The 25,920-nt window shown below is 50.2% G+C and overlaps 1 protein-coding gene across 7 annotated transcripts in view; it reads left to right on the plus strand.

Annotated features, from left to right (window-relative positions):
- Positions 1–25,920, plus strand: part of LOC100353437 (AGBL carboxypeptidase 4) — a 1,500,799-nt gene that overhangs the window by 1,242,880 nt on the left and 231,999 nt on the right. For 5 of the 7 annotated variants that reach the window (XR_016211041.1, XM_089300713.1, XM_089300714.1 and 2 more), the window contains 2 exons: positions 13,990–14,123; positions 16,070–16,454. The exons of the other annotated variants lie outside the window; for them this stretch is intronic. Coding sequence is in view for 4 of the 5 variants with exons in the window: in XM_089300713.1 (XP_089156839.1) it covers positions 13,990–14,123; positions 16,070–16,454 (519 nt within the window). In the remaining variant the exon portion in view is untranslated. The remainder of the gene's footprint in view (positions 1–13,989; positions 14,124–16,069; positions 16,455–25,920) is intronic. 7 annotated transcript variants of the gene reach the window in all.

Consider the following 25,920-nt stretch of genomic DNA (forward strand, 5'->3'; position numbering starts at 1 on the left):
CCCAAGTCCTTTTGCTTTTTCTTATTTAGTCTAAAAGATGAACCCAGCATCCATCCTGGTGACTTGCCCAGGGTCTTGTGGCAAGTTAGCAGTAGATGCGAGCTCAGCCGCACGACTGTTTCTGTCCCACCACTTCAGGTTGCCTCTGAGACGTGGATTTGCAGGAGCTGCATGGATGGAGACCTGGAAACTGACCCGCAGCACCCTGAGGCCCTTTCTTAGAAACCATATCCTCACCCCTTCCCTGACAGGCCCTGCTGCCCAGTGCCGAGGATCCACAAGAACTGAGTGAGGGGAAGTAGGTGTTAGAAAAGGGAACTCTTTGTAGCGGATTAGGTTTTATTTTGTTTGTTTGCTTTTAGTTCCCTAGGGGGAGGGATGAGGAATTCATTCCCCAAGAGGATAGGCCTGAGGGAATTGTACCTGGGCTGTAACCCTACCTTTCCTTTTTCTAGAAGAAAAGAAAGCATGCTTCTTGATGCCATACCCCAGTGCTAGACCTGGAAGGGCCCTAGGAGAGCGCAGGCGAGGTGTGTCTGGGGGAACCAGTGTCTGTGTGTAATGGCTGTTGTCCTCCTTCAGAGATTGTTCGTCCTTCTACCCGTTCATCCATTCAGCAAACTCAGGCACTGCAGAGAGGTCTCCCAGGCAGCTGGCAGCCCCCACCAACTCTGATCTTAAAATCGACACAAGTCCTCGTAAGTAAGACACATGTCGCCGTTGACCCGAGAGCCACACATTTTGAGCCTATAGACTATTTATTTCCCCCCACCCCTCTTCAGTTTTTTCCTTGGTAGGCAAAAGGTAAAACCAGACAACTTGAGGTTGGCTAGACCACATTTTGAATTCCAGTCAGCTGGTTAATTTTTAAATTGGAGCCAGTGGCCTGGTTGCAGGCTTGATTGGAAGGGCCAGGGTGAGCTTGGGAACTCATTTATCCCAGAACTCTCCTGTGTGTCTTGAACGCCCATCTTGACTTCAGCTGGGTGGCTCTGAGAATTGCTTAGAGCAGCTTCTCTCTCTTTTTTTTTTTTTTTTTGACAGGCAGAATGGACAGTGAGAGAGAGAGACAGAGAGAAAGGTCTTCCTTTGCCATTGGTTCACCCTCCAATGGCTGCCGCGGCCGGCGCGCTGTGCGGCCGGCGCACCACGCTGATCCGATGGCAAGAGCCAGGTGCTTCTCCTGGTCTCCCATGGGGTGCAGGGCCCAAGCACCCGGGCCATCCTCCACTGCACTCCCGGGCCACAGCAGAGAGCTGGCCTGGAAGAGGGGCAACCGGGACAGAATCCGGTGCCCCGACCGGGACTAGAACCCGGTGTGCTGGCGCCGCAAGGCGGAGGATTAGCCTATTGAGCCGTGGCGCCGGCCAGAAGCAGCTTCTCCTAAGGAGCTCGTCTGGCATGTCCTGTAGAGAAGTACTGCTGTACTGCAGCACCAAGTCTGAGGGGACCACCTCTCCGAGGAGGCAGGGGCTGCTTTCCACTGCAGATGAGCCTCGTTGACTCCTCCCTCTCGGACACCAATGGCGTGGTTTCAGAGGTAGTGTCAGGGCCACGCTGTGGCCTTCACTGAGATGTGCAATACCTCATGGCATGGTTTCAGAGGTAGTGTCAGGGCCACGCTGTGGCCTTCACTGAGATGTGCAATACCTCATGGCATGGTTTCAGAGGTAGTGTCAGGGCCACGCTGTGGCCTTCACTGAGATGTGCGATACCTCCCTGGGTTTTTCCCCAGGCCTGCACAAAGCTGTCTTGAAGTGTCCTTCTACTTACATCCACGAAATGTCAGACACAACAACTGCTGTAGAACATTGTATTTTACTCACACCGTGGCTTCAGCGAGTGTTGGGCCCCTTTCTAAACGAACTGCGATTGCAGTATGAGGAAAAACAAAACCCCACCTTTTTTTATTGGTAAGTCTTGTGTGCCTGTGCATTCTCTCTGTGTGCCTCTTTGCTAGGTACGGTTGGGATTTCCAATTTATAGGTCAGGACATGAGGCTGAGAGATTTGCCTGCAGCTGCAAAGCTAGTAAATGGCAAAGCCAGAATTGGAACACAGGTCTTCCCATGCCAGACCCCTGCTTGGCAGTCTTTTTCATAAAGTAGCCAGTGTTCCCATGAGCCACACCGCATGGCGTGGAAGGAGTGGAAGGAAGTGGCAGGACTGTCTATGATGCTTACAGCTCAAGACAAGTTTTCAAGCTGGAGGAGAAGGTTAGTTTCTGAGTTTTCAAGCCCATTTTGTTCTTCCTCTTCCTGTATTACCAACCTCCCTCCGACAGAGCACACACACACACACATACCTGCCCCCACTCCCTGCCCAGCACGTCACATGTCATGCGCTTAAGTAAATCTCAAAGGAGTTCCCATCCCTCATGGAGGGCCCACACAGCTTAAGGCTTGACTCACCTTTCAGCTGTGGTCTTCTTACTGGTTTATTTAAGAGTCAGGTCATGAAACAGAACTGCCCATTTGGAGGGCTCACTGTTACCTACTTGAAACCCAACCTGTTCCGAGGGCTCATGGTTGAATTTTGTGTTTTAGGTGATCAAAATTGCCTTCTCTAAGCTCAGTGTCCTAAAATTCTTATTATTGTTTGGGTACACTAAACTGCCTTTATGGCCAAGTGTCCCCTTATTGCTTCCAATAAGGATTTGCCAGGCCCCATGCTATAACAAGTGAATGCATCAATGCACCAGTGTATCCAAGGTGGTGTGATTGAAATGACAGCATAATGGAGGAGAGACTGGGCTACCTTTTGGGGTCCAGCTATGTAGGATTTCTGCAGGGGGCAGATTGATGAAGGAGAAATTGGCACCATCCTTAGGGAGTATGTAGTTTGGAGACCCCAACATTAAGTCCTAAAGAGAAGAAGAGGCCAGATACCAGGGGAGCACAGAGATAGGAACAGTTCTAGATGGGCTTTGTAGTTCATCTTGTAAGCGTTTCCCTTGCAGGCCCACTAACATTGCCTGCAGTCAGGCCTGCTGCAGCTCCTGCTCTTGTAAACCCATGCAACAGCCTTCCACTTGATCACTCCATCGCCACGCTATTTTCCAAATTGTTTTCAGAACAATCTTCCAAACCACAGTCTTAATCAATTGACTGCTCTCTTTATCCCCTACTGAATAAAACTCCAGCTCCTTCATCTGGCATCCACAGCCCTCCTCAGGCAAGCCCCACCTTACTTCTTCAGCCTCACCTACTTTTCCCCCTCCCCCTGAGCCTACGGTGTGCCTTGCTGCTGTGTGAGTATATACCCATGCACTTCTTTGAGCCAGCTCAGATGAAGTAATCATTGTGTGACGTGCGGCCTCTGCCCATGTGGAGCTCACCCTCTGGTGCAAAAGACAGACGTGCGCCGGCATTCGTGGTCCAGCCTGCTGAGGGCTGTGATAGCGCTGTAGACAAGGTGTGAGGGGGACACCCCGCCCCAGGGCATGCCTCTAGTTGAGACCCCCCCACGCAGAGCTCTTTTTTTTGTAAGATCTATTTTATTTATTTGAAAGTCAGAGTTGCAGAAAGAGAGAGAGAGAGAGGCAGAGAGAGAGAGAGAGGCAGAGAGAGAGTTCTTCCCTCTGCTGGCTCACTCCCCAGATGGCCGTGATGGCCGGAGCTGCGCCGATCCAAAACCAGGAGCCAGGAGCTTCTTCTGGGTCTCCCAAGTGGGTGCAGGGGCCCAAGGACTCGGGCCATCTTCTACTGCTTTCCCAGGCCACAGCAGAGAGCTGGATCAGAAGAGGAGCAGCAGGGACTCGAATCAGCATCCATGAGCAGCAGGGGCTCGAATCGGCGTCCATATTGGGTGCTGGCATTGCAGGCGGCGGTTTCACCTTCTACACCATAGTGCCGGCCCCTCGGAACTCTTTTTATACCTTGCTTATTCCTCCATCATCAAATCTGTCTTAATTTTGGTTACTCTTGAGTGTCCTCTCTTGCTGCCAGGCAGTGAACTCCCCCAGGACAGGGCCTGCCTCCTGTTTCTCTGCACCAGCCTTGCCAAGTGTAGACCACACTGGTCAACTCGTATTGAATTCATGCATTTCCAGAAGGCAGGTACATTTTTATGCCAAAGAAGAAGACGCATGCAGGAACATTTGTAGCAGCATCTTGTTTTTCCAAACAGAAACCTGCACCAGGATTTTGGGGTTTCATTCAATTTTGTTCATCTGGAAAAAGTCAACATTCTTTATCACTCCCTTGACTAAAAGAAGCCCCACACTTAAGGAGAAATAGCTTCCAAAGCCACGTTCTTCTTGCTTTGGTAATTTTAGCTCATTCAGGGCTCAGGTCCCAGCTTGGCATTGTCAGTCCAAATAGATCACTTGCTCCAGAAATGCCTTGGAACTTCTACAAAGTTAGCAGCAAAGCAGGGGACTAGCCGATTTCATATGCAAAGATTGTTGCATGTCATCAGTGGGAGACTGCCAACAAAAGGATTTATTTTTTTTAAAAAAAGCAAGCGAAAACTTTTAATTTAGGTTTTGACATGTTCTGCTGATATACGTTGGAGCGAAGACTGGAACTTGCCTGCTGTCATCTGCTGCAGATTCTACTGGAATGTTAACCACTGAAGGTTCACTCTGCTAGGATTTCTGGTGTTTAAGAGCCACAGATTTGTTAGTGTGTGCTGAAGAGTGCTTCAGAGTTCTGGTTCTCAGGTTGAAATAACTGTCTTGAGTAGAGGCTTGGCTTTTATGTGCGGTGTTTAATTGTTCAAGAACACACAGTTTTTGTTTAAAAAAAAATATGAAATTCAGATGGAGGTGTTTGACTCCAAGACCAGTTTTCTTGCTGGTATGCCTAACTGCTTTCTCTTATAAGCTCTTTAGGAACAGAAGATATATGTATTGTTCTTACCGGGAAAACATAACCACAGCAAGTTTTCATTGGTTGATTTAAATTCTGCAAGTACTGAGTGATACTAGGTCAGCCTTAACATTGGAGGGAAATTCAGGGGAGGAGTCAGCATTTTTTTGTTTGCTTGGTTGATTTTTTTTGCCTACCAGACACCAGGTACCCACCAGGTCCAGGTTCAATGCATGTACTCTTTCTACATCCTTGTGAGCTAAGGCTTCTTGCCGTATCCTGGAGAAGAGAGCTATGCAAACAGTGGTTTAGTACTCTTGTACATACTTTCCGACCTAGATTGGGCTTGTGGAGTTCAGTCGAAAGTCCTAACACCTAAAGCAAGGTGGTAGATATGAGATGGATTAAGGAAGGAGAATTCATGGGACTTGGTAACTGCTGTGAATCTGTGGGTGGTGATGATGTGGTGGTCTGAGCCTCCCTCTCTCCAGAGGCACAGTGAAAGGGTAGCTATTTGGAAGAGGAGATGATTACTTCGAGACATGTTGAATCTCAGGGACCCATCTGGGTGGAAACCGGGAAAGCAAGTGGGCGTGTGGTCCAAGGATCAGAAGAGCCCTCCAGGCTGAAGATCCCAACTGGAAAGTCCTCAGCCTTGGGAAAGATAACATCACAGTGGGAGAGGTTCAGACTGAGTAGAGCATGCAGGGAAGAATTCTTCAGAACACCAGCTTTCCAGGGCGCATTTAAAGAAGAGGCCAAACGAGGTGAGTGAGAAAGAACAGTGAGATGGATGAAGAGCCCAGGGGTGACCAGGAGAGATGCATCCTGGAAACCCAACCAGGAAAGAGGTCTTTGGATCCTAAATACAGGTTTTTTTTTTTTTTTTTCTTACAGAGCAACTACCTTTTCTTCAGTGCTCATTAGTGACAAATAGGATAGGCGAACCAAGTATGTAAGCAGGAGGCTGGAGACAGGAACCAGAGCTGGCTGTGGAACCCAGACACTCCAGTGTGAGATGTGTTGTAGGCACAGCTGATGGAGCTCACTTGTCCTCTCTCTCTCTCTCACTTTCTAGCTCTTTTCTCTCTCTGCCTTTCAAATAAAACAAATACATTTTTTAAATATCATAAATATATGAACAGAAAAAGAATTTGCAGGGGATGATATTTTGGCAGTTTCCAATTTCCATGTTTTGCTTCATGGAAGAAGGATCAGACGTGTACCTTTGTACACGTGAGGGCAGGGTAACAATTCAGAGGGAATGATGGGAGCGGTGTAATAGTAGAGTGAGAAGATGAGTAATAATGGAAAAAGACTTCTAGCCTACGCTCCCAGTGGCAAACAGATCAGGGATAGTTGACAAGGGAATCCTGCATTGTGGGAAAGTTTAATTAGATGACTTCCAGATCCTGTCCTTAAGTACCAAGGAGGAAATGTCAGATGAAAGAGGATGGACTTTGAAGTCAAATCGTCCGGGTTCCAGCTGTGACTCTGCTACTTATAAGTCATTTGACCCTGGGGAGATCACTTCACTTCTTTGAGTCCTGGGTCCTTAGCTGTAATATAGATAGTAATCACACACTTGGCCTCTGTGTCATTTAGCAAGGTAATGTGGAAGTTTCTGGTAAATGGTAGGTACTCATTAGATGCAGTCGGTTGCAAGGAACTATGGTGGGCTCATGGTTGCTGAGGGAACAGTTTACTTGGTTGTGAGCACCACCCTTTGTGAAAAAGAGCAATTTAGAGGAGCAAGCACATATAAGGAGCAAACACGTTTAAAATTTAACTTGTGAATTTTTTTCAGTCCTCCTGGAGCTTGACCTCAAATGACAGCCTTGCCCTTTCCCTCATGTTTTCCCCTGGGTGACCCTATGCTTCTGCCATTTATTACCCCGGTGACATCCCTGGAGAACACATGAGGGCAGCTAGACAAAGGACCCAGCCGAATGACGTTTGTAGTTTCACTTGTGCCCCAGCCTTGTGCCAGGAGCAGTGAGGTGGTGGGAGTGAAAGCAGAGAGACTCACAGAAGAGCTGGCAAGCAATCCCTCCTCTCCTGTGTGGATGGCTTCCGTAGGGTGCTTCTTCAAATAGGCCTACCTGCAGAAATCGTTGAGTTCTCCCCCACTTCCCCTGCACTGTACAGATCAGAGACTGGACGTCCCAGTGGCTGACCAGTTCCCACATGGCTAGACGGACCTGTTGAGGTTTTCTAGAGTCTGTTTTAGAGGAGAGAAACCAGCAAGAAGAGTGGTCACCCAGCGACTTGTGAAACCTGAAACTGCAGAATTTAGTCTGCCTTGGTTTTTGTTTTTGTTTTTTTTTTTTTGTTTTTTTTTTTTTTTTTATTTTTTTGACAGGCAGAGTGGACAGTGAGAGAGAGAGACAGAGAGAAAGGTCTTCCCGCCGTGGCTCAATAGGCTAATCCTCCACCTTGCGGCGCCGGCACACCGGGTTCTAGTCCCGGTTGGGGCGCCGGATTCTGTCCCGGTTGCCCCTCTTCCAGGCCAGCTCTCTGCTATGGCCAGGGAGTGCAGTGGAGGATGGCCCAGGTGCTTGGGCCCTGCACCCCATGGGAGACCAGGAAAAGCACCTGTCTCCTGGCTCCTGCCAGGATCAGCGCGGTGCGCCGGCTGCAGCGGCGGCCATTGGAGGGTGAACCAACGGCAAAGGAAGACCTTTCTCTCTGTCTCTCTCTCTCACTGTCCACTCTGCCTGTAAAAAAAAAAAAAAAAAAAAGAAAGGTCTTCCTTTGCCGTTGGTTCACCCTCCAATGGCTGCCGCGGCTGGCACACCACGCTGATCCGAAGGCAGGAGCCAGGTGCTTCTGGTCTCCCATGGGGTGCAGGGCCCAAGCACTTGGGCCATCCTCCACTGCACTCCCTGGCCACAGCAGAGAGCTGACCTGGAAGAGGGGCAACCGGGACAGAGGGGCACCCTGACCAGGACTAGAACCCGGTGTGCCGGCGCCGCAAGGCGGAGGATTAGCCTAGTGAGCCGCGGCGCCGGCCTGCCTTGGATTTTATAAAAATAAACATCATGGGCCGGAGAATGCAATGTGCTTGACTTTTCTGTGGCATATCTGTTTTTAATGCAAACATAAGACTTTACAAGGATTTTCTATCAATGAACAACCTTAAATTTTCATATAGCTATTTATAAAACAAGGTAAAACCTTTGTAAAACATTTTACCTAGCCTTTCAGAATTTCATCCTAGCTGACAGACCCACCCCCAGCCAAACTCTCTGTTATTGGGTTGTTTTAATTATCCAGCCTCTGTTTTAACTGTGTAAATTCTTCAGAGGTATTTTCACTTTTGAAGTCAGACTTGCACTGAGTTGCCTGTCCACCTGCCTGCTATTTCTTTATTTGCCCCCAGTTGTAAGTGTAATGAGATGTTCCTCTCTTCCAATTAGTAACAAACACCAATTTCTGCCATATTTCTGAAGAGTAGCTTTTTACCTATTTTCACAAGACAGCTCTTGATGGCTTTGCATAGAGACTCCGTTTGAGATAATTTAGAACCAGGTAGACTTAAATAAGCTTTGTACCACACGAGTTTGGCACCAAGACATATTTATATGGTGTTTAGTTCTAGTTGTGAACCCATCACAGTGTTCTCCTGGGGTGTAGGCAAGGTCTCAGGAGAAAGGCTACTGTACTGAAAGTTATATCAGAACAGTCAGTCACCATTTTAGACCTTTTAGTCTATTTTGTACCCTTTTGTTCAGTGGATTACATTACAACAACTTAGTAATTTTTCTCTTGTTCCTATAGGATAATTAGGTGATCAGAGTGTCCAGCAGACTTAATTTTAAATTCTGGCACTGACAACCATATTTATGCCTTAGGAAAGCCACCTCACTTCTTTGAGCCTCACCTTCTGCTGCAGTGGAATTACTGGGGGATTAAATATAGTGATGTCTGGCATTTAGTAGGTGCTCGATCAGGATTTGTGGAATGGATAAATGCAGTTATCTGACATCATTGCAGTCAGAAAGGAGGAGGAGAGAGATGATGCTCAAGTCCTGGGTGTCAGGAAGTCAGGATCAGTGAAGGTTGTCTCTTCAGAGGCTACACATTTATTTCTATTTACACTAAAACTGATTATTTGGTCTCAAGCTTGGAACAATTGCAAAGGCAGGTCGACTAGAGAGCTTTCTTCATCTTTCCCTGTCACCTGCTAGTTTCTCTGTGGTTTCCCAGAATTCAAAGCCAGAAGCATGTTACAAAGTCACATTAAAGGGCCCCATGAAGTATTTGCTGTCTCAGGTGATCCACACCACCATTCACCTTCATTAATGTGACCAGCCAAGAGTTATAGCTTCTTGTCACCCTGTGTTCCGTCTCCTCCTCACATCTCATCCATCTTGCTTGCCACTGGCACATTAATCTTCCTCAAACATCTCTTTCATCATGTCTCAATCTGTGTCACAAGCCTTCGCTGGTTCTCCCTGCCATGGGACAAAAGCCAAACACAGACCCCGCAAGGGAAGCCCAGCATATTTGCAGAGCGTCTCTGACAAGAGCGGCCCGGTGCTCGCTTGGTGCTTTGTGCACATTGTCTCTTTGGGAAAGGGTTCACCCTCCCCACTTTGATGAGCCAGGATTACAACCCAGGACCAGCTGATGCAAAGGACAGGGCTGTTTTTATTAGGAAATGGGCCGCCTTCTTCCGTTTCTTCCCCTCTTTGTGATGGCACTGGGTGTTCAGTAGTCTCCTGTGTGTTAGATATGAACATGAATCATCTGCCTTTAGCTCAGGAGCACAGTTAGGAGGACTTAGAGACCAGAGGTTTGCCCCATAGGAACCAGTGCCTCCGGGACTCAAACCTTGTATCCTGGTTGGGGTTCTTGTCACATACTGGGTTTTAGGGCCCGCAACACAAGGACCACTTAGCATAGTACTGAGCCCCAAACAGGGACTCAGTGAACGTTCACTGCCCATGGAAATGGCTGAGTGGACACCTCCGGTCTTCCTGCACCCTAATCCAGGGTTCATGGGTCAGGAAGGACACTGATGACCATTAGGATGGAAGCAGGAGGTCTTTAGCCATCAGAGAGACCTGAAGATCCTCCTGGCCCAGCATGGAGGCAGCCAGGATTCAGGTCAGGAGGTGTGTACCTACAGGGACCAGCTGCTTCTGTCTCTCTCCTGGGCTCTCTCTGACTACTTCAGAGCTTCCTGGTTCCTGCCGGCCTTTGCAAAGAAGCAGTTCCAGCCCTGAGGCCTGGCTCTAGTTGGTTTCTCTTGTGCCTGGTGACGGGCACTGCTTTCACTGGAGACTCCTTGAGGACAGAGTGGTCTGGCAAGAGAGCAGGAGTCAGGAGGGCTTCTACTTTGGGTGTTGATTGGAGAATTTGATAAAAAGAATATTGCTGTGAACATTCCTGAACACGTTTTTGTGTGGACACGTGCTTTCATTTCCCTTGGATATTCACCTGTAAGTGGAGTTGCTGGGTCATAGAGTAGTTCTGTGTTTAACTTTCTAAGAAATTGCCCAACTGTTTCCCACAGTGGCTGCCCCGTTTTGTGTTCCCATCCAGAATGTATGAGAGTGCCACTTTCTCCACATCCTCCCCAACACTTGCCTGGTTCCTTTTTTTGTTTTTATTGTAGCCATCCTAGTGAATGTAAAGTTTTTGGTATCCTGTAATAGTTTTGATTTGCATTTTCCTAGTTACTGATGATGATGAGCATCTTTCCCTGTGCTTATTGGTATTGCCTGTTTTTTATCATTCTCTCATTAAACATTTTTGTTTGGTAAGTCCTTATTGCATGGCCAGTCTTCTGACTGGGGCCCTGCTCTGAGGTTACTCATATTCCAGTTGGGGAAGAGAGACATAAGCATGTAATTACAACACAGAAAGAGAATAGACCACAAAGAAGGTATGTGCAGTGTGTGATGGGACCTTTGAGGGGAAGAGATCAGTGGCGGTTGAGCAGTTTGTCAAGCAGAGGAAGGAGGGGCATTCAAGTGAGATGGAAGAGCATAGAGTCCAGAGATGGCTGGTGGCAGTGTGAGTAACCCCTGCCCATCCCAAGCCAGGCCATCAGGCAGCAGGGTAGGTCTCCCCCTGAAGCAAGCCTGCCCCAGGCCCCAGCCAGCAGGCAGAGCCTGCTCAGCTTTGCCATCCACTGTGTATCCGGCTGCGTGATCCTCTGTTGTTTTCAAGCCGATTTGATCTCCACTTGAGATAGATGTTCCATCTCCATTTCTACAGAAAGAGAAAAAATGGCAATGACATAGCAGCTTTCCAGACTCCTCACTCCTGAGAACTGGCAGAACCGGACTTGGAAATGCAGGCTGTCTGACTTTTAGTTCTTTCCGCACCTGTAGCCTCAACCACTTTATCTTCCTTTCTCACCTCTCCCTCTGGCACGTAACTGAGCCTTTGTCTATAACCACTCTTCTAAATATTTTCCAAACCTTCCTCTTACAGCTTCTGATCTCCCCACCTCCTCCTTGTGTGGTCCAGATTCTCACTTACTCTTAAATGGCCATTCTTCTATGAGCACCTGCCATTCAAGTTCAAGTGCCATTCACTCTGCTCAGGTTGATCATCTTCATCGCAGTCTGGCAATTGAGTAGGGATTGCTTACTTCTAGTCACAGAAGAAGAAATAGACAAATAATTTACCCATGCTCACCCAGCAAGAAAGAAGTATGGCTCCAATGCCAACTCCTCTCAGAAGCCTTCCATAGTTACACTGGCTGAAGAGATCCAGTTATTTCTCCCTTATTCAGACTTAATGTAGGGGATCTTGGGTTACCTTTTCTTGTTTGTTTGTTTTTTTTCCCCTACATCCCCAGCTGGGTGCCGATTTGTTTGTGTCCCCAGAGCCCAGCCAAGAGCTACATCTCAAAACTTTGCCCTCAAACTTGTCAAGCTAAAGCCTAATCCAAGGGCTTTGGTCTCACATTTACAAGACCTTGAACACTGCCCCTTTTGCATTCCCCCCCCCCCCTTTCACTTGTATGCACACATAGACACCATTTCAGGATAATTTCATTTAAAGCACTTTCTTCAAGTTGTACATTTTAGCACTTTTTGGCTTAGAGTTAACAATGATTTATAGAAGACTGAAGTCCCTGATATTGTTCAGGCCTAACTTATGGGATGTATTTAATAGGCACCAAGAAAACAATAACAGGCTGTTCTTATGAAAACAGATCCCAAGAACTGCTTCTCTCTCAATGGGAAAGATCATATTCGTCACTACAAGGTTGTTTACAAAACCACCTCTTTTTTTCTGGGAAGTTTCTTTGTTTTTAAAATGAAATCTTTATTCACCTTAGGCTTATAGGAATAAAATATTTCAGAGCATACTCATAATACTAATTACAATCTCCTATTCATGGAGTGCCCAGGGAGTTATGTGAATTCTTGCTGTCACCACCACACTCCTGTTAAAGAGAAGAGGGCTGGGCTGAAGCCCTGAGGCCCTGCCTACCTGTCCTTACCCAATTATGGAAGAGCTGAGGTTCACACTCAGCTCCCTGATCCTGGAGTTCCACCTCTGACCGACTGGAGTACCATCCCTAAGACCATTTGGGAAGATGCAGCATTTGAGTACATTCTCAGATAGCTATGTGCTTACACACATCTTTCACAGCTTGACTTATAATTTGTCAGGTGAGAAGCTTGGCCTGGGAAAAGCTAAGTGCATGTTTAACACATGCATGTGTGCACACATACATGAAGATCTTGGAGATGGGGTATAACCAGCTACCTGGCCGTTTGCCCACATCCTTCTTTGGCCAACATGGTAGAAAATGCATTTAGAATCCAGCAGTGGGAACCACAGCAGAGTATAAGAAACAGTAATTCTCAAAGTCTCAGTTCAAACCCGAAACACAAAGTATCGTAGCGCTAGAGACCAGCTTCAGAGCTACTTCTGGATCCTCCTGTTTGAACTTTCACTTTTGGCATTCCAGTGAGAGGCAGGTCTAGGAACTACAGTTCAAAATCTGTGCAGGGAAAAAAACACAACCCTCAGTTATCTGAGGTTGAGTTTAAAGATTGAGAAAGTGAGAGGAAACCCTTTGTCTTTATGTAGCACTTTACAGTTTGTGGGCCCCTCAGTAAGTGCTGTGAGCACACCTAAGCCCTGGGAGAGATGCTGGAGGCCATTGCCCACCACTGGCTCTTCCACACACTCACACTTTGGGAAAGGCTCTTCCATTCTCTGGGTCTGAGTCTCTTCATCTGAAAAATGAGGGAGTTGGACCAGCTGGTCACTGAGATCCCTTAAACTGTTGCTTTGTGATTTGATACCAGTAAAAAGGCAATTAACATTACTGATTGCTCTTCCCATGTCTGCCTTACCCTAGCCTGTCTCGTTCCAGGGCTCTGGGGTCATCCCTGCCCTTCTAGCTCAGCGCTTTCCTCCACAAAAGCTGTCAGCCCTTTCATGCCTATTGGTTGGTCCCTGAGCTGGCAAAAACTCACTAAATTTTCCTGGGGAGACACTTGGCTTACAATGGTTGTTGAGGGATTCATGTGCCCATTAAATTTAGGCCAGATAGCAATCTAAGGGCTGTTCCAAGCTTCCAGAATTCCGTAAAAGGTCTCCCTTTAAACTGTGCTTAGAGCAGGTTAAGCAGCTGCTTGCAGCACTGGCATCCCATATGAATGCCCGTTCAAGTCCCCACTGCTCCACCTCCAATTCCTCTCCCTGCTAATGTGCCTGGGAAAGCAGCAGAAGATGACCCAGGTACTTGCACTCCTGTGCCTACATGGGAGACCTGGATGAAGCTCCTGGCTTCTGATTTTTGCCTGTCCCAGCTCCGGTCATTGCAGCCATTTGGGGAGTGAACCAGCAGATGGAAGAATCTGTCTGTCTCTTTCTCTTTCTCTCTTCTCTCTGTCTCTCTCTGTGTAACTCTGCCTTTCAAATAAATAAATACATCTTTTAAAAAAATGTACTTAGACCACTAAGCAAATGCATCAGATACCATTTCAACACTGTGTATGGTCATGCTTCCAGCCAACACCCTTGGTCCTCAAGTTGGACCCACCCCCCTGCTTATCCCTGCATGCAGGAGGGAAGCCAGTTTGTTTGCTTTTCCTTTTTTACTGGTCTGGCCTCAGTCATTTTCTAGCATTTGAGGGTCTGGGCATTTTGAGCATCTTGACTCATAATCAACCTTGTTCTCTTCATATGCGTTTTAGAAGACAAATCTGACCTTGAAAACAGTGTGATGCAGAAGAAAATAAAAATCCCCAAACTTTCTCTCAATCACATAGAAGAAGATGGGGAGGCTAAAGATTATGGGGAAGAAGATTTACAGCTTAGACACATCAAGGTAACAACATCTTTTCTCTCCTTGGACATATGTGGGAGCTACTTTAGAATTCTCAACACTAAAGACTTCAGTCTGGCCTCCTTCCTCATACACACGTCCCCTGGTGTCACAGGCTGTGGGTTCTTCAGGGGTGGAGGAGGCCTGGGAGAACGCGTGCAGGTTTGCTGTGCCAGCCGGTTTCCCAAGGAGCCCTGCCTCGTGCCCTGCCGCCCAGCATGGTGCACTTTGCGCAGGCAGAGCAGCAGCCTCACCATGGGGTTTGAAACCATCTTTCTCCCTGGCCCCCAGCTCTGGGGAGGCCACTGCCAAGCCCCAGAAACTTGAGACAGCTGTTCTCGGGCAGCAGTTCAGATTGCCCAAAAGCTAAGGACAGACTCACTGAGGAATGGGGTAGGGGGGATTCACAGAGGAGGTTCTTGGGATCCTAGTTGGACAAACATTTTATATCAGGTTACACTGACTTTGTGTAGCCCAGTTGGCCCTCCTCAGCCTTCACTTGGTGAAGCTGATAATATCCTGTTCAGCAAGCTAGTTAGCTGTTTCGCCAGTGCAGTCGGCGTCCCAGAGGAAGGGAAGGGGAAGACAAGGAAGAAGGATGCTTTGCATTCTGGCGTTGGCCAGCATCTGATTTTGCACACTATGGACATTCCCAAGGCGGAGTCCAGAAGAGGCGGTTGAGTTCACTGTACCCATGCTGTAGGCCTGGCCATGTGCTGGCTCCTGGGGTCGTGGAGCTTAGCCAGACTAGCCCCTGTCCTCTGGAGTTTCACCATATAGTGATGAAGACAGGCGTCTGGAGTACCCATTATAATTGTAGCTGGTTGGTCCATCTATACTAGCAGCATCTTGTCCCAGGAGCTGGTCAAGTAACAGTCTCAGAGTCGCGGGTCAGCTTGACTTGGTTTGGTTTTCCTATCGTTTCCTGGCCTGACACAGTTAAGTTGCCTGGAAGGTTGTGTCCTTGGTTGTCTCTGCCTCCCCACAAGCGTTCCTAGCAGGAGACCTCCTGACATCCCAGCCCTGGGGGAAGACTTCAGTTGGTGCTGTGTCTCCCCTGCTTGTCCACTTGAGCAGGAATTTCCCCAGGTAGCTGAACCCCCAGCCCCTATGGAGTCGTGGGTAATGCTCTTCCAAAGGAACTTTCCTCTCTTGTGCCTACTGTCCTGCTGAGGGAGAGGTGGGCAGATACGGGCCGGGAGGAGCTGGAAGTTAGGTTCCCAATTCTGGTTCTTGCTGTCCGTGACTCACCCTGTGGACCTTCTGTACAGTTCCCTTACGTACAAAATGAGGGACTCAAACTAGCATTCTGTGAACTTTTCAGTTGAGTAAGCATTTATCCCTGCTGCGTGCTAGTTTTGGGTGAGCAGGCAGTGAAGAGAGAGAAAGGAAGACGTGAATGGTTCTTCCCCTAGATTAGAGTAACATCTTTCCCAATGAAGCGTCCTTGGGGAAAGGGTGGGCTGCCCCTCGCGGGTGGAATGCCTCCTTCCTTTAATGTTGTTTTGTTGTTGGAGAGATTTGAGTGTCTCTCCCCTAGGATGGCTTGGCCTGGCCTGGCCTGATTCTCCCTGATTCTTCACTGATGCATATTGAACAACCCCCTTGAGCACTCCACCGCCCAGGCCTGGGGGACAGGGTCTGGGGGGCCAGGGAGTTGGGCAGAGTTGCCCTGTGTGCATCCAAGAAGCAGAATGGTGAATGGGAAAACGTTTTGGCCTGGGGTCCTGCCACCAGCTGACCCTGTGGCCTCAGACAAGCCACCTCGCCCACCAGGACCCCCACTCCCCCATTTTGTAACATGAGGGCTTTGACTGTTTGCACAGGTGTCTCCAAGCACTGATGTTCTGTGGTTCTGTGATTCTAGGATTGTCTGGGGAAATATTGAGCCGCAGCCCAAGAAAGTCCCAGCTGCCCTTGCCTGAACTGATTCTCGTTGTCCTACACAGAGACCCGAGGGGCGGAAGCCCAGCGAAGTGGCGCACAAGAGCATCGAGGCAGTGGTGGCCCGGCTAGAGAAGCAGAACGGCCTGAGCCTGGGCCACAGCACGTGTCCAGAAGAGGTCTTCGTGGAGGCCTCGCCAGGCACAGAGGACATGGACAGTCTGGAGGACGCCGCCGTGCCCCGGGCTCTGTACGAGGAGCTGCTGCGCAACTACCAGCAGCAGCAGGAGGAGATGCGGCACCTCCAGCAGGAGCTGGAGCGGACTCGGAGGCAGCTGGTCCAGCAGGCCAAGAAGCTCAAGGAGTACGGGGCGCTTGTGTCGGAAATGAAGGAGCTCCGCGACCTCAACCGGAGGCTCCAGGACGTGCTGCTCCTGCGGCTCGGCAGCGGTGAGTGTTCCCGCAGGCCACCTGCCGCCCCACACTGGCAGCTCCGCTTCCAGGAAGACACAGGGAGGAGGCAGGCCATGCGCCCCTGAGGCTAGGGAGGGACAGACTGGCTCAGCAGCCAGGGCCAGGAAGAGTCATTCCTTCGCAGAGAATGTCACAGGAGCTTGTGTGCGCGTGTGCAGCACCCTCAGCCATGGGAGCAGGGGCTGGGCAGCAGGAACTAACAGAATGTTTGTCTCCACTCATTTCCACGTGCGTTCAGCAGGAGGCCGGACTGGGGGTGTAGCGAGCCTCTCCAAAGGGGTCTCAGGACATGATCCTAAAGGTCGGCTCCTCGTAAGGCAGCAGGCGATAAACACTACAAGAGAGACGCTGGCACATGGGCAAGTGCAGATGACGGGCAGGGTGTTTGTGACTGAGGTCACTTGGAAGCTTCAGGAAGGCGATGCACTTGAATGGACCTAGAAGGGTGGGCAGTGTTTCAGCCAGGAAGTCGGGGCCCACAGTCAGTAGAGAAACGCTGGGAGCAGCAAGGAAGGACTCCCGCAAGCGTGCCTGGAGGGCAGATGAGGGGAGGCCTTGCAGACTGTGCCGGCGTGGGCTGCCCAGACTTGTCTTGGGAAGAATGCGACGCTCTAGACGTCTTTTGAACAGGGGGGCACATAACTTTAGAAAGGGCTATACAAAGGTGTATGAGACTCCTCTGATTTGCTCCTGGAAGAACTTAATAAGCTCTTCTATCGCATCTGATTCCAACTAGATTTTTAGGTTTTCTGCTCTAAACTAGTTGAGAAGCAGGAATTGGGACATTTGAAAGGTGACAGCCTTGATAGCAGGGACAAATGACTGCTTCTCAGACGAACACTGTCTCCAGAACATACAAACATAGAATTGCACAAGATAGAGGCCCGTGTTGACGAAACCAGTATAACCAAGGTCACAGCCTCTCAGCCCCCGAGGACAGTGCCCCTTGCTTGGGAGAGGGAGGAATCTGGGCTAGAAACACAGGTTCTGCCCCCAAAGTTTACATCAAATATGATTTTGAAGTCCTGAGGAAGGTTTTCAGAATCTAGGTGATATATTTATAGGTAAGGCTTGACTCCTCTTTGATTTGTTAGATAAATGTGTTCCTATCCTACCTTACTTACATTTGTGGGTGTCTTTTGCTTCTTAAGGTATATCCCCAAGGTGCTGTCTCAATAGATCTTTTGACGGCGCGTGGAGTCACCTGAAAGGCCTTTACGGGCACTTGTCACAGAGAAAGATGCTGGGTTGGGACTGAACCAGAGTCACCTGGGGAGGCAGAGGCACAGCTCAGACCAAGTCACCTGATCCTGGGCTGGACCTTCCCCGCTGCCCAGCTCTGCCTTGGCCTTGGTGATTGTCCCAGACCACAGCCTGTGGTGGTTCACGCTGACAGTAAAGGTCACAAGTGGTTTGCAGTTCCAAAGTTATCCGAGTTCTTTATGAAAACAGAATCCCAAAGGGAAATTATAGAAGTAAGAATCTGTGAAAGCTGTGTTGGCCTGGCAACAGAGGCGGGATGGAGGGAGAACTGAAATTTTCGAAGTGAGAAAATGCCTCTCAAACTTCAAGCGAATAATTTTCATTTTCATCGCGTTCTATATGCTGTGCCTTTTGTAAACTGCTGGGCAGGGAGCCGGGGGTGCACGCTAACAACAAAAACTCTGCACACCCCTATTTCAGCTCCCAGGAAAACTACCTGTTTTGCATGACCGTGACCAGAATCTGAACTCCAGAACATGCCCCTGAACTTCCGGAGCCGTAAGTCAGTGAGCTCTGGTGCACAGTGAGCTGATGCATTCTGCATCCGCTGATGCCTCTTTTCATGCTGAAATGCCCAGGCAAAGTTGACCCCAGCTGTAGTTTCACTGACTTGACCTTTCCAGGTTCTCCCATCCCACAGGCCCCGAGAAATCGTGAGGGCCGAGGGCTAGCTCTTCCTAGATCTGAGAATCTATTGTCATCACGCTGGAGGGCTGGACATAAATCAGTGCAGGCCACAAGTGTGCCTGGGGCTCTCCAGACACAGGCATCCTGGAAACATCAGGGACAGGTTGAGTATACCTGATCTGAAATGCCTGGGGCCGGAAATGGTTCAGATTGCCAAGATTTTGGGGGGTTGTGGAGTATTTTTTAGACTTACCTGGCCAAGTGTCTCTGCCCTGAAAATTTGAAATCTGAAATGCCCCAAAATCCAGAGCTCTCTGAGTGTCATGTCTGTCCTCAGCACGTTTCAGATCTTGGATGTTCAGGACATCGGTGCCAGGACAGAGTATAAATGCCACCACTGGGACCAGAGTGTGATGTGGGACACAGGTTCTAGGGAAATGGAGAAGAAAGACTTCCTGAAGGAAGTAAAACTTAGCTGAGCCTGAAGATATGAATGAATTTTTTATGTAAGCGTGAATGAGTGGGTGAGCAGAGTGAGGAACAAACTAGTCTGGTCTCTGAGCCTCAGTTTTCTCATCTGTAAAATGAGAAAGAAGATGCCCCATCCAGCTTGTGGCACACAGCATAGTGCCTGGCCTTCTGCTGGTACGTAATTGCTCTTAGCTTCTTTCCACATCGTTTATTGAAGGAGGTAGATGATCTGCTTTGGCATTTGATTCTGGCTCCCATAAGCTTGGGCAGATTAACTAACCTCTTTGCCAGTCATGGTCTTCCATAATGGAAGACAAAAGAGGTTATATATGTTTGTTCATTTTTTCAGTCCATCAGTCAGTTAACCCTGACCAGATACTTTCTGAAACTAGGATGTTGGGAGACACAGTAAGTCAATGACATCAGGAGGCAGGGAGGGGGTAGTGATGGTTGGAAACAGGTCATTAAAATGCATTGCAGGGGGATGGCACTGTGGCATAGCAGGTAAAGCCACCGTGCCAGCATCCCATATGGACACTGGTTCGAGTCCCGGCTGCTCCACTTCTGATCCACCTCCCTGCTGTGGCCTGGGAAAGCAGTAGAAGATGACCCAAGTCCTTGGGCCCCTACACCCACGTGGGAGACCTGGAAGAAGCTCCTGGCTTCAGATTGGCCCAGCTCCGGCCATTTCAGCCAATTGGGGAGTGAACCAGCAGATGGAAGACACTTTCTCTCTCTCTCTCTCTCTCTCTCTCTGCCTCTCTGTAACTCTGCTTTTCAAATAAATAAATAAATATTTTAAAAACTGCATTGCAGCCAGTTCTGGAAGTGGAGCTAGCATTGCAAGGTGGAACCCTGTCAGGGTAGACCTAGGAAGATGTCCCCTTGCTGGATCAGTTACTGATCTGTCAGCACCACCAAGAAACAAGGCAGAGAAGAGGCAGAAAGTGAGCGAGAGCCCCTTGTCTGGCAGTCTCTCGTGCCCTCTGAGGGGCATATCCTGGCCCAGGGTGGGTGCTGTCTGTAGCCAAGCTTTAGATTTCACTGTCACCAATCTGGAGGCCAAGAAGGGGAGGAGGAGACATCGCTTCTTGTAAACAGCTTTCCTTTCCTATGAACCTCACGTGGGAAAGAGCCGCTTCCGATGGGAGTGAGCCTCCCGCTCCTCTTCTGAGGGTCCTTCCTCTCAGGGCCTCCGGTGACAGTCACAGGGAGGCAGCAGCCCGGTGACCAGTGCGCAGTAAACAGCACTCCCCTTTCTCTTTTCTTCCCTCCCCTCCCCACCTCCCACCCACCGAGAAGGAATGCCAAGGATGCCAAAGCATGAAAATGTTCTGATTTCTAAGGGGCAGGTTTGTTTTTGTGTCTTCTGTTCATTAATTTATTCTTTTATTCAACAAACATTTGTTGAGGGAATGCACTGTGCCAGGACTAGGTTAGTTGCTAGGAATAGAGAAATAAACAAAGCAGAGTCCCTTCTTTTAAACATTTGCAAGCTAGTGTGCTATAGTAGTATCTTTTAAACTGGGGGTTGACAGCCTCCAAGACTGGCAAGGGGGCGAGAGGAAGCAGAACAGTGAGTGGAAGTCAGTGAGCTCCGGTGCACAAGAATGGAGCAGACTCCAGGGCCTCTCTGGGTTGTCTGCAGCCAGACTCCCCAGTTTTAGAGGGCAAAGACCAAGACTAAGATGGCTCGCTCAGTTTTTGACACTGTAAGTGCCACTTGGATGGTGTCAAGCTTTTTGGAGTGACGCAAAACAGCGTCCATTGCCCTTGGGCTCCATGAAGAATGCACAGAGGAGCACGGAGAGCCCCTGCCTAACGGGGACACAGAACCTCTGCACAGTCTGACCCCAGCGCTGGCTGCAGGAGGGAGGCTGGTGACGGCTGTGGATTCTGTGTGTGCCTGTTCAGGGAATCGAGGCAGAAGTGATGGATGCTAACTAGGAAAGGCACAGATAATAATAATTGCAGTAATTTACATGGGCACAGCACTTTACAGGTTTCACAGCACCTTGACATTTTTATCTCATCAGAGTATTCTGATAGCCTTATTGCAAGGCCACATAAGGATGATTATCCCCATTTGAGAGAAGAGTGTGTGGAAAAAAAAAAAAAGCGATAACGTCCCCTGTTGGCTAGATCATAAGCTGGTTGAAATTTTTGAAGAAGGGAAAGGCCATTGTAGCCTGCATATCTGTCTTGGTGCTTGAGAGCTGGATTGCTAACACCTCTGTAACCCTCTGGGTTTACTTCTTGTGTTCTGTCCAAGGTCCGTTAAAATACCAGCTTTGATCTTTAAAATCTTTTGTGGGCTGGACTGGTTCCTTTAAGCTCAAGTCTCTGCTGGTGCCTTAGAAAAGGCAGCTAATGTCAACCAAATGCTTCCTGCTGGTTTTCCCCTGCACTGAAGGCATCCTGGACATTCACAATAGAAACCACTGGAGTTTCAATCAGCTCTATTAATTCACTACCTGTGTAACTTGAAGCAAACAAGTCCAACCTTTTCATTCTCTATTTTTTTCCTCTGTAAAATGGGTATCTTAAAGCCCACAACATGCATGGGGGAAGGGCCCACACAGTTCTTCCGAGCCTCCATGGTCTCTGAGGTCTGAAATACTGCGGTTTTGGAACTTGGGCCCTAATTTTTTTACCTTAGGCAAGTTATTTCACTTTCTGGGCTTTCATTTCCTCCCCCATAAAACTGAGTCAATGGTAGTGCCCACCACTGTGATTCTTAAGACAATTAAGTGAACAAATGTGGTCAAGGCGTCTGTGGAGAGGCTGGCACGTAGTAGGTGCTAGGAGGTCCTGTGGTGAGCCATCACATGGTGTGAGGATGTGGGTGAGGTCAAGTGTGTGCAGTGCCTGGCACAGCGTGGGCACGCGACGTCCTACTGTGAGCACACACTGGGTTCTCCGGCATGTCTTCATTCTGGTTGGCCGCTGGTGATGCCTGGGGCTCTGCTTCCCCTGAGAAGTCCTCAGAAGCCATGGTTGAGTAGTACACTCTTACAGCGATGTCTTACCTTCAGGCTCACTGCCCTGTTGTTTGTAGGGCCCTTCTTCCCCCCATTTTCCTGGGAAGAATTCTGTTTTTCCATTTCCCGTCCTGAGCCCTTCGGCTGTCTTAGACATCCTGGGTGATGGCTCAGTTTCTCCTTTGCCGGGGCTCCCGTCTATCTCAGAGCTCTGCTCCATCTCCTCCAGCCTTCAGTGCATTGTCACCAATGAGCAGGAGCCCTGGAAAGCTGGGCTTTGAGAGACGGCTAAAGAGGATTTGTTTAAATCCCCACCGTCCAGATGGGCCCAGGAGGCCCGCAGTCTACCTGCTGCCTCAGAGTTAAGGCTGCCCAAAACTCCCGGTCCCTACACCTTCTTAACATGCATGGCAAGGAGAGATCTCGTGGTGAGAACTGGAATGTTCCATGTGAAAGATACTGGTGGTTTTCCACTTTTTTGCACTGCTGACGGGATCACAATTAGCCAGCGATTCACCCCCGATTATTTTAAAGCGCGATTGATTGCAGACTGGCCCAGCACTTTAGGACATCCCTTCCTCTTTCTCCCCAGAGTCCATTTTCCTGGAGGGAACAGGGAGAGGGCTGTCCTGTGCTGACCACTCAGGTGGGCTGCAGCTTCCAGAGAGCGTCACCCGCTTTGCCCACAGCCAGAGGAGAAGGGTGCTGCTTCCCCCGCAGCAGCTCGCCACCAGCTGCTTTGTTGCCAGGCCTGCTAGTCAGGACGCGGAGGCAGGAAAGGGTTCTATACAGGCAAGGGCCGGCCTCTCTCGGCTCCTGCTTAGGGCCAGACACTAAGCGGTCCCCACCCATCAAGCAAGCCCAGCAGGAGACGGGATCAGGAGCTGAGGAGGTGGCCTCTGAGCCCACACACCCTGTGAGCAGCAGAGCCAGTTTCCACCTGAGGCCTGTCTTGCTCCTCCAGGCGTCAGCAGTGTGGTCACAGAGGACCCAGCCCCTGCACTTTGGCATCTCCGTCCCCTCCTCTGCCATCCTCACAATCAGACCCCTGGAAAATCTGCCGTGGGTTACGAGACGCCAGGACCCTCGAGCTGTTAGGTGGGCATTTCCTGCTTAACGTAAAAGCCCACAGTCTCAGCCTCACCGAGCCACATGCCCCACTGAGAACAACTAGGAGAAGTCCCAGAGTTTTCATAGGAATGTGTCTTTAGAGAGTACCCAATCCAACCCTCCACATCCATCTTTTAGATGGGAAAATTGACGCCCAGAGAGGGGGAAGAAGGTGTCTGTACCGTGTGGAATTTGAACACCGCGGGTGGAAGCTTGCTCTGCAGCCAAGATGGGTGAATGGAGTCAGGCCAGCCCCCGGGATTCGGCAGAGCCGAGGCTGGCCACACCCTCCCCTGCTGCTCCAGGGGCGCTGTGAAGTAATGCTTAGGGTCCCTCAGCCTTAACCTGTAAGGACCCCAGAGTTCGCCGAGTCTGGCCTGCGCAGGACGGAAGCCTTGTAGACTCCCTGTGATTGCTCAGCCTCTTGTAACAATGCCTAGGGATGGGAAGCTCACTGGCTGCCTTCCAGCACAGCCTGTCCCATTGTCGGACAGCTCTGACTGCAGGGAAGTGCAGGAAGCGCTCACTGCATTCTTCCCCTGTTCCAGACCCTGTGCATATAAGGCCTCGTCATGGCCTTAAAGACTCCTCATGGCATCAGCAGATGACTGGAATGCACTGTAGCCTGGCTTTGCTCTGGGGCCCTCAGGATGCCAAGAGAGGATAACAAGAGGGCTCCCTACATGGCTGATGTGCAGGTGCCGTCAGTGGCTAGGGAAGGAACTAGTTCAGTCTGTCCAAATGAAAAGGAAGTGAACAATGCTTCAGGCAACAGGAGAGCCTGAACACAGCTTAGGGGTTGTGGGAGAGACTGGCTGATCGAGGGAACTGCAGATGCAGATGGTTTCTGGCTGGACTGCAGGGAAGGGGCGGGTAGGAAGGAGACACGAGGTGGCAGAGGTGGGTGAGAGCAGATGGAGTTGCTCTGGCCCCTCACTGCAGGGAGTTCTTGGGGCCGCGTCCTGCTGGAGTGACCTGGGGTGCAGTTCCTCAACCCCAGAGTTGCTGTTTTCCTCTGAGCCCAGCAGATCAGTCAACAGCCTTGTGGCAAAGGTGCACGGGAAGACTCATGGCCTGAAGAGGGCGTCAACCAGGCTGGAGCATGGACTGCTTTGGTGAGGAGACGTCAGCCATGTGCTCGAACTCTGCCTGCCCCAACTCCCACCCTCAGAGCCTCTCTGCCCCCTCAGATGCTCACTGCTCCCCAGGAGGCAGAGGGGAGCCCTTGTGCAGCCCTTCCCACTTATTCCCACCCGATGCAGTGGAGCTCCTCACAGACCCCCCAGGGAGGTCAGGGAACGTCAGAGATGGGCTGAGGGTCTCACGGAGTGGGCCCTGAGCGGCCTGTGCATGCTCTGGACGGTGCACCCAGCTCAGGCGGTGCAGGGGAAAGAGCAGGGCTCGGGCGTCTGACCACCCTGAATTGGAACTCACAGCACCCGTGTGACTTCTGGCAAACTCCTTCCCCTCTCTGGGCCTCTACAGGATAATAAAGTCAGTGTTGCAGGGCTGCCAGGAAGACTCATTTCCTCCACTCAACATTTACTTAATAAGTGTTTGATATGTGCCAGGGACGTTGTGCTGGGTGCCAAGGATATAGCAGCGAACATGACCCTGGCCGTCCTGTGGGGGTGGGGGGAGAGGGTGCTACAAAGAGGGAAAAACAGAGCCGGCGCCGCAGCTCACTAGGCTAATCCTCCGCCTTGCGGCGCCGGCACACCGGGTTCTAGTCCCGGTCGGGGTGCCGGATTCTGTCCCGGTTGCCCCTCTTCCAGGCCAGCTCTCTGCTATGGCCAGGGAGTGCAGTGGAGGATGGCCCAAGTGCTTGGGCCCTGCACCCCATGGGAGACCAGGAGAAGTACCTGGCTCCTGCCATCGGATCAGCGCGGTGCGCCGGCCGCGGCGGCCATTGGAGGGTGAACCAACGGCAAAGGAAGACCTTTCTCTCTGTCTGTCTCTCTCTGTCCACTCTGCCTGTCAAAAAAAAAAAAAAAAAAAAAAAAAAAAGGAAAAACAGAGAAACTTCTGTGATGTTGTGATGTAAGATGACCTGATGTGTTCCATAGGTGACAGTCACCCTTCCTTCTCAGATACGTCATTAGAAATGGGCATCTGTAATCCCTCAAAGTGGGGGGAAACCTGGACCCCCAGGACTGGGCACCTGGGCCTGCATCTTTCTCCTCTCTCTTGCTCGCCCCCCTGCAGCTGTCTCAGGCCCATTTCTGCTTTGCTCTCAGTGGTTTAGAGTCCCCGCCGCGGCGGCCCCGCCATGGAGCCACCTGTGAGCGATGTCGTGGCCCCACGCTGTCTGGGACACGTGCCGGAAGTGCTTCTCCTGCCTCTGCCCCCACCCCACTCACAGAAGCCACTCAAAAAACGGAAAGGGAGGGGGAGAAGGAGCTGAGGAGCTGACACATCCCTTGCCTGACTGCTCCCCTACATTCCTCAGACTTTACTCGCCCATCAAAGCCTCACTCAGCACTCACCTCTTCCCTGAAGCCCTCCAGGATCACTTAGCCAGTGGTGATCTCTCCCTCCCCAAACCTGCAAAAAAGAGAGCAGACAGCCCACTTTGAGGGCATCCAGCCTGTAGCTTGTGCCTTTTGCCTTCACCAAAAGAAGATGAGCACCCCACTGTAGGGCCTCGCACCCAGCAAGTTCCTGTGCACCCTCCGAGCCCTGGCGTAAGGTTTGTGACAGTCTCCTCCCCCTGTCCTCCAGCGGTGGCACCTCCTCCTTTGCTTCTGTTCCCAAGTCTGTGTGCTCGTCCTCGTCAGCCACACTGGGAGGGAACATCTATTGCCTGTCTCTTCCAAAGCTGCCTGTGAATTGCTGAAGGCCACCTAGCCCAGGGCCACCACTTAGTAGGTGGTTAGTGGATTCTCACCACAGGAACAAGACCAGATTTGGCTCTACCCTCTCCTGGGCTAAAAAGCAGGTGCCTAGCCACAGCCACAGCCACAGCTGAGAGTGGCTGATGGATCCTGAAA

The sequence above is a fragment of the Oryctolagus cuniculus genome, chromosome 7 (genome assembly GCF_051225735.1).
Source record: "Oryctolagus cuniculus isolate XC-2025 breed Fujian yellow rabbit chromosome 7, ASM5122573v1, whole genome shotgun sequence".
Lineage (NCBI taxonomy): Eukaryota > Metazoa > Chordata > Mammalia > Lagomorpha > Leporidae > Oryctolagus > Oryctolagus cuniculus.